General features: G+C 38.1%; 1 protein-coding gene across 1 annotated transcript; it reads right to left on the bottom strand.

Moving 5' to 3' along the window:
• Positions 1 to 373: 373 nt before the first annotated feature.
• LOC122914516 (olfactory receptor 4D10) lies at positions 374 to 1,309 on the bottom strand. Its single transcript, XM_044261130.1, has one exon. The coding sequence runs from the start codon at positions 1,307 to 1,309 to the stop codon at positions 374 to 376; it is 936 nt and encodes a 311-aa protein (XP_044117065.1).
• Between the last annotated feature and the right edge of the window lie 10,492 nt (positions 1,310 to 11,801).

Below are 11,801 nucleotides of genomic sequence, written 5' to 3'. Positions count from 1 at the left end.
CAGTTTGGAGATTTCAGGATCATCCCAGTTAGCTGTTTCCTCCAGGGTTGGGCTTGGCCTTCACCAGTGAGCATGTGAACTAGCTGGAACAAATCAGAAAGCTGGTTGGTAAGTTTGGACCACTGTTACATTCCTTGGCAGATCTATGAGGGTCTTCAGTAACTCTAGGAAAATCTTTGACCATGGCTCATAGTTCAGCCTTAGTCCAGGAGACACAGGAAATTACGGACTTACCATTAGGATCCTCAGAAGGCTAATTTTATTTTACTTTATTTTATTCTTTTAAAAGATTTTATTTATTTGAGGGAGAGAGTGAGAGAGCGAGAGTGAGCATGAGCCCAAGTGGGGTGATGAGAAGGAGTGAACTACTTGTCTATTCTGTGTCAGAAGGCATGAGTCTTCTCTTCAATCTCCTCATGGATGACTTCATCTCTTGGTTCCTCAGAGTGTAGATCAAGGGGTTCAGTAGAGGAGAGATGACAGTGAAGGTGACAGAGATGGCTTTATCTGTGGGGAGGGCAGTGAAGGGTCGGGCATAGACATAGATGCAAGGCACAAAATGCAGGGTCACTACAGTGATGTGTGAGGTGCAGGTGGAGATGGCTTTCCTCCTTCCCTCCCCTGCCTGAGACCTTACTACTAATAATATGACCATATATGACACCAGGAGGAAGAAAAACCACAGTGTAGTGAGCAGTCCATTATTGGAAATCATCAGCAGCTCAAGCATAAAAATGTCTGTACAGGCAAGCCTGAGGACCTGGGGGACATCACAGTAGAAAGTGTCAAGGACATTGGGTCCACAGAAGGGGAGTGGAAGCAACAGGGAAATCTGTACGATGGAGTGGGTAAAGCCCCCCACCCAGGAAGCTACTATTAATCCAATGCAACGGCTTCTACTCATAATGGTCACATAGTGCAGGGGCCTGGAGATGGCCACATATCGATCCAATGCCATCACTGACAAAGAAAATACATCCACCCCTCCAACAAGGTGGAAGAAAAACATCTGGGTGAAGCAGCCATTGAAGGAGATGGTCTTTCTCTGTGACAGAAGGTCCACCAGAACCTTGGGTGCTGTGATGGAAGAGAAGCAGATGTCGGCAACAGATAAATTACGGAGCAGGAAGTACATGGGTGTGTGAAGGCGAGACTCACAGGTCACAGTGACCATGATGAGGAGGTTTCCCAGGAGAGTTGTCAAGTACACCAGAAGCAGGAAAAGAAACAAGACCGAGCTCAGTCCTTGATTCTGGGTCAGGCCAAGGAAAGTAAATTCTTCCACCCTGGTGCAGTTTCTCAGCTCCATTGAGTCATTTTGTTTTTCTCTTTTATTTCAACCTACTTCATACCAAAGTCTGTCGCTATTTATTTCGTTTTTCTCCTAAGCACTAAGACTGCAATTCAGAATCTTGCCCATGTGGCTGTAGTGTTTGCTATTTGTTGGGCTGTCCAAATTTTTAAGATTGCAATCAGTTTGGTGCTCAAATCAAATTATCACATGCAAAATCATTCAATAATTCTTTTTCTATAAAACTCATTTTGGAAAGAATAAGCATTTATGTTAAGAAGTTTGGTTTTTAAATTTTATTTTTCTTATTCCACACAAACCGATTGATTGTCAGGAACTGTCTGTAGCATATAGAGTAAGACATGTTTCCAGCCATTGTAGATTTACAGTTTACAAGTTTAATGTTTGTATTAGCATATATTCTGTTGATTTCAGGAGGGTCTTATCTTCCTAGAAAACAATGTTGTTCTGTTTCTTATTGCAGTGTTGTTCTGGCACGAGTCACTTTCTTTGCTCTTGGCTGCTTTATATAAACTTTCTTAAATCTTCAGCCTATTATTCCATGTAGGTAACTTGTTACTGTGATTATTAATTTGTACTAATCACATTATTTGCTTGATAATCATTTTAAAATATTCAAAAATTGCTATTGGAAAACAGATTGAGACAATGTATAAATCGAAATCTCAAAGAATACCATTAATTTTTTTGTTGTGGTAAAAACGCTTAAACGTGAGAGCTACCTTTTTTTTTTTTTTTTTTTTTGAGAGCTACCTCCTTAACAGATTTTTAGGTGCACAGTATAGTACAGCAATTTCCTAGAACTTCTTCATCTTCTATACCTGGTGTGGTCCTTGCCTGAGTGTGGGTGAGAGAATAAGGATAATGACCTGATTTTGAGACGTGTCTGTTCTGTATCCATCACACTCTTCTACCTCTTTTGTGGATCAGAGCTAAGAGACAGAGAGATCATACAGCAAGGAGAGATGTTAGTATCATTAGAATAATGCTTGTTTTTTTCATACACCGTTATGGGTAATTCTCATGAATTTTTATAATTTTTTATTTGTTCCACCTTGTACTTAGCAAGTGAGTATTTATCACGATCTTCCTAGGTATAAGAAAAAGTTGGACCACATTGTCCAAGTATTTACACCGTAATGAAAGTGGGTGATTTGATGAATGTAATGCATGATAAAATGTGAAATGTCTCATGGGAAAAGTGAAGGTAGATTTGGGTGGGGGGAGAGATATGGTAGAGATATTGTGATTTCTAGAAGCAACAAAAGATACTACTTTGTGAGTGCTTACTATGTGTGAAGAGTTATCAAATGATAATACATTTAATGTGCACCACTATCCTTTAGTAGGTATTAATGTCATTCTTGTTTTTCATATGGGATGTGTTTTAAGTTTGCATTTTGCTGAAAGGAAAGAAGAGATGGAAATAGGATGGAAGAAATAGTTTTTTTTCCCCCTTTGATCTCATTTGGAGGGTCTAATTTCATATAACAAGAATGTGTTTTTTTTTTCCACACAGGTAATCTTGAGTTTTTAACAACAATGTTTGATAGAGTCTGTATGAAGACAGGAATGTGGCAAAACGGGACTCTGGACACCCCATTTACAACAACCTTAGTCTGAGGTGGCCTCATTGTTAAGCAACTCAAAGGATCACAGCAAATGTCTGATGCCTCCCCTCGCACTGAATGCACCATGTTTCTGGAATACCCCCCCCTTTAAAAAAAAAATTTCTTTTCAGCGTAACAGTATTCATTGTTTTTGCACCACACCCAGTGCTCCATGCAATCCGTGCCCTCTCTAATACCCACCACCTGGTTCCCCCAATCTCCCACCCCCACTTCAAAACCCTCAGATTTTTTTTTGCATATTACCATTTTTTAAAATTTATTTTTTATTTTCAGCATAACAGTATTCATTATTTTTGCACCACACCCAGTGCTCCATGCAATCCGTGCCCTCTATAATACCCACCACCTGGTACCCCAACTTCCCACCCCCCGCCCCTTCAAAACCCTCAGATTGTTTTTCAGAGTCCATAGTCTCTCATGGTTCACCTCCTCCTGATAGTTAACACCCACCTTTGTTGTTTCTGTTGCTGGGAAGATCATCTTGGCTCTGAAGTGTTTATTATACCTGGAAAATATCGAAGTCAGACTATTTATACATAATCAAAATAACAACATGTCAATTTCACTAGGCATAACATTAACCTTAGCTAGAAGTTTGATTTTTTGACCGAATTCCTTTGATCCTGAAATTCCAACTAAAAATTGTACGCTCTTAGGTACAGTGCAGAATATTATACTTGGAGACATTAATTCTGGAAAATGTTGTTTTTGAAGGGAAAGCCTTTTGGAAGACTAAATCTTAGTATCTTTGCTCTCCTTTCAATAGAAAATTGGCAGATTCAAAGCATCACACCTCCAAGAAATTCTGCTGTGTCCGTGTCTTATATACAAATCCCTCAACCTCAGGCCTAATATAAGAATTGCAAAGGGAATATTATTGGACAAGGAAGTGGAAGTCAGGTGCCTGATTCTGCTGGTGGTGAGGAAGTTTCAATGGGAGTTATTAAAAAGTTACCAAGATATGCACATGTGTACACACACAAAGATGGACACATTTTGATTTGTGTCCAAATTATTAAGAAGCAGTAGTGGAAATCTATCCCCTTATCCGCCGCTCAATCAGGACCCTGTTAAAACATGCCAAAGGTTGTGCCCAAGAGACTACAACAGTCCAATTTTCATGGCTTGCAAGGCTCAGAGGACACTATATACAAGTTTCAATTAGATTGCCAGGAAACAACAAGAGAACTGGACCTAAAATCCTTTGCTACCAGTTCTAATTATACACAGGATGATTATAGTCTCATGACTATAATCTCATATAGTCTCATGCTGTAAGTCCCTACATGTAGGGAAACATGACTTAGGTGTTGTTTGGGGAATGTACATTTTTCCTGTTTTCCTACACTCTGCACATGTGGTATCTCTCAATTTGGATACAGCTAGATTATTATGTCAGTAAAGCTCTCTACACAGCTACAGTGGCTACTTAGGATTAATTCAATTTATTGGATGGCTTGACTTTATATAGAATGCACTTCCATTGCTTCTAGACTGATGATGGGTTTTGATTTACCTGCTTTTCCACTTTGTTGTTGTTTTATTATATTAAACTAATGTACAAAGATGAAAACTGCATGAGACAGGTTGTATATTTGAGATAGGTAATTCCCCTCCCACCTGCTTTATTGAGATATAATAACATCAGTTAAGGCTGATTAGGCCTTAAACATACACAAAGGTATGATGTGTTGACTTGTTACATTTACATACTCCAAAATGATTATTATTGTGGTGTTAGACAACATTACCATCACCTTAGATAATTACTAATTCCTTTTTATGGGGGAGATCACTTAAAATCTACTGTCTTAGCAACTTTCAAATATACAGTATTGTTAGCTATAATCATTATGCTGTACATTAGGTTCCCAAAGGGTTTTTATCCTACAAATGGAAGTTTGTATCCTCTAACTAACATCTCCCCATTTCTCCCACCCCTCAGTACCTGGAAACCACTGCTTGACTCTCTGTTTCTATGCATTCAGATTCCACATATAAATAAGGTCATACTGTATTTCTTTCTCTGTCTTATTTCACTTAGCTTAATGCCCTCAAGATCCATCCACGTTATCCCACAAGTGGCAAGATTTCCTTTTTTTCCAGTGTGTGTGTGTGTGTGTGCGCACGCACACACGTGCTTATGTGTATTTGTTCATATACACATATATTTATCCATTTATCCATCGATGGACACTTAGATTTTTTCCCCATGTTGGATGTTATAAATAATGCTACAACAACCATGGGAGTGTTGGCACTTCTTTGAGATCCTGCTTTTATTTCCTTTGGATATGTATCCAGAGATGGAATTGTTGGAGCATATGGTAGTTCTATTTTTAATTTTTTGAGGAATCTGTACACTGTTTTTGATAGTGGCTGATCCAGTTTATGTTTCCACTAGCAGTGCACAGGGGTTTCCTTTCCTTCACATCTTTGCCAACACTTCTCTCTTCTCTTTTTGCTGACAGCTATCCTAACAGGTGTTGAGTGATGTCTCATTGTGGGTTTTGATTTGCATTTCTCTGCTGTTTAGTGATGTTGAACACTTTTCATGTACTTGTTGGCCATCTGCGTGTCTTGTTTGGAACAATATCTTCAGTTCCTCTGCCATTTTTTAATCAGATTGCTTTTTTTTTTTTTGCGATTCAGTTGATGAATTCTTTATGTATTTTAGATATTAATTCTATAAGATTTGCAAATACTTTTCCCCATTCTGTATGTTAGTTTCATTTCTTTTGCTATGCAGAAGTTTTTAGTTTGGTATAGTCCTATTTACTAATTTTTGCTTTTGTTGCTTGTGCTTTTGGTGTTCTAAGAAAAATAGTAATTGCTAAGACCAATGTCAAGGAAATTTCTCGCATTTTTCTTCCAGGAATTTTATGGTTTCAGGTCTTATACTTAAATCTTTCAACCGTTTCAAGGTAATTTTTAAAAAAAAATTATTTATTTGTGGAGCATAACAAATAGCATGGAGGACATGGGGAGTTAGAGAGGAGAAGGGAGTCGGGGGAAATTGGAAGGGGAGGTGAACCATGAGAGACCATGGACTCTGGAAAACAATCTGAGGGGTTTGAAGCGGCGGCGGGGGGGTGGTGGGAGGTTGGGGTACCAGGTGGTGGGTATTAAAATAAATAAATTTTTTTAAATTAAATTTATTTATTTTCAGCACAACAGTATTCATTGTTTTTGCACCACACCCAGTGCTCCATGCAATCCATGCCCTCTCTAATACCCACCACCTGGTTCCCTCAACCTCCCAAACCCCGCCGCTTCAAACCTCTCAGATTGTTTTACAGAGTCCATAGTCTCTCATGGTTCACCTCCCCTTCCCATTTCCCCCGACTCCCTTCTCCTCTCTAACTCCCCTTGTCATTTTCAAGGTAGTTTTTATGAGTGATATAGGAATAGGGATCTAATTTCATTATTCTGCATGTGGTTATCCAGTTTCCCCAATACCATATATTGAAGAGATTACTGTTTCCTCATTGTATATTCTTGCCTTCTTTGTTGTAAATTAATTGATTATATATATGTGGTTTTATTTGTGAGCTCTCAATTTTGTTCTCTTGGTCTATATGTTTGTTTTTATGCCAGTACTATACTATTTTGATTATGATAGCTTTGAAGTATAGTTTGAAATCATAATTGTGATGCCTCCAGCTTTGTTTTACTTTCTCATGATTGCATTGGCTACTAAGGGTCTTTTGTGGTACCACATACATTTTAGGATTTTTTTTTCTATTTCAGTGAAGAATGCCTTTGAATCTACATTGAAACTGTAGATCTCTTTGGGTACCATGAACATTTTACAATATTATTCTAATCCATGAGCATGGGATATCTTTTCCATTTATTTGTATCTACTTCGATTTCTATTATTTATGTCTCAGGGTTTTTTAGTGAATAGAACTTTTACTTCCTTGGTTAAATTTATTCCCAGATAGTTTATTCTTTTGATGAAGTTATAAATGAAATTGTTTTCTTAATTTCCCTTTCTGATAGTTATCCTCTTTGCTGGTAGGTGGAGATCCCCCCCCGCCAGTTTTCCCTTTCATAGATGGAGCAATATTTAATTCTCTGGTTTTCTGCTTTAAATCTATTTTGGGTCCTGAGCCTTTCCCTTCCTTTTCTGTGAATTCTGTTGGCACTTAAGTAAGTTAACTGAAGTAAATGTTTGCAAGAAGCATTTTTTAAAAATTTCTTTTCAGGGTAACAGAGTTCATTTTTTTAAAAAATTTATTTTCAGCATAACAGTATTCATTATTTTTTCACCACACCCAATGCTCCATGCAATCCGTGCCCTCCATAATACCCACCACCTGGCTCCCTCAACCTCCCACCCCCTGCCCTTTCAAAACCCTCAGGTTGTTTTTCAGAGTCCATGGTCTCTCATGGTTCACCTCCCCTTCCAATTTCCCCCAACTCCCTTCTCCTCTCCATCTCCCTATGTTCTTATGTTATTTGTTACGCTCCACAAATAAGTGAAACCATATGATAATTAACTTTCTCTGCTTGACTTATTTCACTCAGCATAATCTCTTCCAGTCCCGTCCATGCTGCTACAAAAGTTGGTTATTCATCCTTTCTGATGGAGGCATCATACTCCACCCTGTATATGGACCACATCTTCCTTATCCATTCGTCCGTTGAAGAGCATCTTGGTTCTTTCCACAGTTTGGTGACCGTGGCCATTGCTGCTATGAACATTGGGGTACAGATGGCCCTTCTTTTCACTACATCTGTATCTTCGGGGAAAATACCCAGTAGTGCAATGGCAGGGTCATAGGGAAACTCTATTTTTAATTTCTTAAGGAATCTCCACACTGTTTTCCAAAGTGGCTGCACCAACTTGCATTCCCACCAACAGTGTAAGAGGGTTCCCCTTTCCCCACATCCTCTCCAACACACGTTGTTTTCCTGTCTTGCTAATTTTGGCCATTCTAAGTGGTGTAAGTTGGTATCTCAATGTGGTTTTAATTTGAATCTCCCTGATGGCTAGTGATGATGAATATTTTTTCATGTGTCTGATAGCCATTTGTATGTCTTCATTGGAGAAGTGTCTGTTCATGTCTTCTGCCCATTTTTTGATATGATTATCTGTTTTATGTGTGTTGAGTTTGCGGAGTTCTTTATAGATCCTGGATATCAGCCTTTTGTCTGTACTGTCATTTGCAAATATCTTCTCCCATTCCGTGGGTTGTCTCTTTGTTTTGTTGACTGTTTCCTTTGCTGTGCAGAAGCTTTTGATCTTGATGAAGTCCCAAAAGTTCATTTTCGCTTTTGTTTCCTTTGCCTCTGGATACCTATCTTGAAAGAAGTTGCTGTGGCTGATAGCAAAGAGGTTACTGCCTATGTTCTCCTCTAGGATTCTGATGGATTCCTGTCTCATGTTGAGGTCTTTTATCCATTTCAAGTTTATCTTTGTGTATGGTGTAAGAGAATGGTCGAGTTTCATTCTTCTACATTTAGCAAGAAGCATTTTAATGTGTGTATGCATGTTTAAATAAGGACTTTATTTCATGATATATGGTCTTTCATATTGCCTGAAATACCTTTATAATATTTTCTGCATGGATATAGTTGTATACAGGAGACCAATGGTGTATGTAATTTGATTTCGTATCTAACAACCTAGTTTAATTCTTTTTTATTTTCGACAATCTTTCAGTGAATTTTTTAAATATTATTTTAGATATAGCCTCTCAAAATCTCAGAGGAATTTTTTTCTTCTAGTTTTCCAAAGTTTGTATGCTTTTTCATTTTTCTTGTTTTTAAATTGTAAGTGAATTCAACTTTAATAACTAATATTTGTGATGAGAGTGGGTATCATTGTATAGTTATGTATGGTAACGGAAATAATTTTAATGCTTAATCTTTAAGTACACTGTTTGGTTACTGGTTCTTTTTTTTTTTTTTAAAGATTTTATTTATTTATTTGACACACAGATCACAAGTAGGCAGAGAGGCAGGCAGAGAGAGAGGAGAGAGTCAGATGCGGGGCTTGATCCCAGGATCCTGAGATCATGACCTGAGCTGAAGGCAGAGGCTTTATTTTTTTTTTTTAATTTTTTTTAAAAGATTTTATTTATTTATTTGACAGAGAGAGATTACAAGTAGGCAGAGAGGCAGGCAGAGAGAGAGAGAGGAGGAAGCAGGCTCCCTGCTGAGCAGAGAGTCCTATGTGGGACTCAATCCCAGGACCCCAAGATCATGACCTGAGCCAAAGGCAGTGGCTTAACTCACTGAGCCACCCAGGCGCCCTGAAGACAGAGGCTTTAACCCACTGACCCACCCAGGTGCCCCTGGTTACTGGTCCCAATAGATATTTTTTTTCTTTTATCAAGATAATACATTTCTTTCTTCAGTTCCTGGGTTCATAGGTGTTTTTTCTTCAAGGGTGTGTGTTGAATTGTATTGAATATTTTCTGCATCACTGAAATAATCACGTTGTTTCTCTTTTAATCTATTTTTCTTAATTTTTATTTTTATTTATTTGTTTATTTTATTTCTTTTTTTTTAAAGATTTTATTTATTTATTTGACAGAGAGAGATCACAAGTAGACAGAGAAGCAGGCAGAGAGAGAGAGAGAGGGAAGCAGGCTCCCTGCTGAGCAGAGAGCCCAATGCGGGCCTTGATTCCAGGACCCTGAGATCATGACCTGAGCCGAAGGCAGTGGCTTAACGCACTGAGCCACCCAGGTGCCCTATTTATTTTATTTCTTTTTAGCATAACAGAATTCATTGTTTTTGCACCATACCCAGTGCTCCACGCAATACGTGCCCCCCATAATATCCACCACCAAGCTCACCCAAGCTCCCACCCCCCCAAAACCCTCAGATTGTTTTTCAGAGTCCAGGGTCTCTCATGTTTCATCTCTCCCCCAACTCCCTTCTCCTCACCATCTCCCCATGTCCTCCGTGTTATTCCTTATGCTCCACAAATAAGTGAAACCATATGATAATTGACTCCCTCTGCTTGACTTATTTCATTCAGCATAATCTCTTCCAGTCCCATTCATATTGATACAAAAGTTGGGTATTCATCCTTTCTGATGGAGGCATAATACTCCATAGTATATATGGACCACATCTTCATTATCCATTCGTCCATTGAAGGGCATCTTCGTTCTTTCCACAGTTTGGTGACTGTGGCCATTGCTGCTATGAACATTGGGGTACAGATGGCCCTTCTTTTCACTACATCTGTATCTTTGGGGTAAATACCCAGTAGTGCAATTGCAGGGTCATAGGGAAACTCAATTTTTATTTCTCAAGGAATCTCCACACTGTTTTCCAAAGTGGCTGCACCAACTTGCATTCCCACCAACAGTGTAAGAGGGTTCCCCTTTCCCCACATCCTCTCCAATGCATGTTGTTTACTCTCTTGTTAATTTTGGCCATTCTAAGTGGTGTAAGGTGATATCTCAATGTGGTTTTGATTTGAATCTCCCTGTTGGCTAATGATGATAAACATTTTTTCATGTGTCTGTTAGCCATTTGTATGTCTTCATTGGAGAAGTGTCTATTCATGTCTTCTGCCCATTTTTTGACATGATTATCTGTTTTGTGTGTGTTGAGTTTGAGAAGTTCTTTATAGATCTTGGATGTCAGCCCTTTGTCTGTATTATCATTTTAATCCATTATTGCTGTGAATTACATTAATAGTTCTCTTTGAATTTCAGGAATAAACCCTACTTGATGATAAGTTGTCATTGTTTTAATTCATTGGTATGTAACTTGCTAAAGAGTAATAAGAACTAAACATTTTGTTCAAAGGTGGGATTGGTGTGTACACATATCTTAGATACATGATAGTTCTAGATATATTGGGTGCTATTATCTGGTTTATAGATTGGGTTATGCCATATTTATAGAATGAGTTAAGAAGTTTTCTGCAATTTTTGAAAGAATTGAAATTCTTAGCTTTTTGAATATTTATTGAAAATCATTCACAAAGCAATTTGATCCTGGTGCCTGGTGTCAAAGGGTTTATTTTTGACACCTTTTCAATTCATCTATAATTATTGGTCTATTAAGATTTTTTCCCCCTTTTATTTAGTCAGTTTTGGTAACTTGTATTTCCGTGGAATTTATGTTCTCTCTTCCATCCTGTGAAAGCTTAATACTATGTTTCAGTGCATTGAGTCTTTACTTCTTTCCCTTAGTAAGGTCCAAGTCATTAGATTACATTTGTTTGTATACTCAATCAGAGAATTGTCACTCTTGGATGTGCTTGGATATTTGGGTAACAAAAGGAGGGTTCCTAGAGGGGAGTATTTTGTCGGATTCCTATAAGTATCTTTATGACTTCCAAAATGAGGAACTATAGTAATAGTATCTTTGGGCCCCTAAAGTGAAGACAGATAGCAGTTTTGAACTTTCTTTTAACACCAAGAAACTGATTAACTGTATATGATGTAATTTGTGTTATAGATGATCCAAATTTAGTCATTAAAAAAATCTGTTTTGTAGTAGTGAGTTGATGATAGTCTTATGTGTTCCTAAAGCATGGAATTGACCAAACTAAACACGTTTGCTTTTTACCTCTCTATGGGAAAGTGTTTGTATGTGTGAGAGTGTGTGTGTGTGTGTGTGTGTGTGTGGTGTGCATGCACACACATCAGGGACTGATTACTTATATCTTTAAAAAAAAAAAGATTTATTTATTTATTTATTTATTTTTTGAGAGAGAGAGAGCACATGAAAGCGAGCAGACAGATTGAGAGGGAGAAGCAGACACGGAGTTCAATCCCAGGACCCAGGGATCATGACCCGAGTTAAAGGCAGATGCTTAACTGACACCCAGGTGCCCCTACTGAAGTATTGAATTTCTTAAGTTCTAAGGTGAAACTTTC

This window comes from Neovison vison, chromosome 7 (genome assembly GCF_020171115.1).
Source record: "Neovison vison isolate M4711 chromosome 7, ASM_NN_V1, whole genome shotgun sequence".
NCBI classification, from domain to species: domain Eukaryota; kingdom Metazoa; phylum Chordata; class Mammalia; order Carnivora; family Mustelidae; genus Neogale; species Neogale vison.
Note: the sequence above shows the minus strand (reverse complement) of the source record. Positions and strands in the feature narration are given on the sequence as shown.

Excerpts from the sequence above, each read along its gene's own strand:
- LOC122914516 (XM_044261130.1), bottom strand. The coding sequence starts at position 1,309 with ATGGAGCTGAGAAACTGCACCAGGGTGGAAGAATTTACTTTCCTTGGC.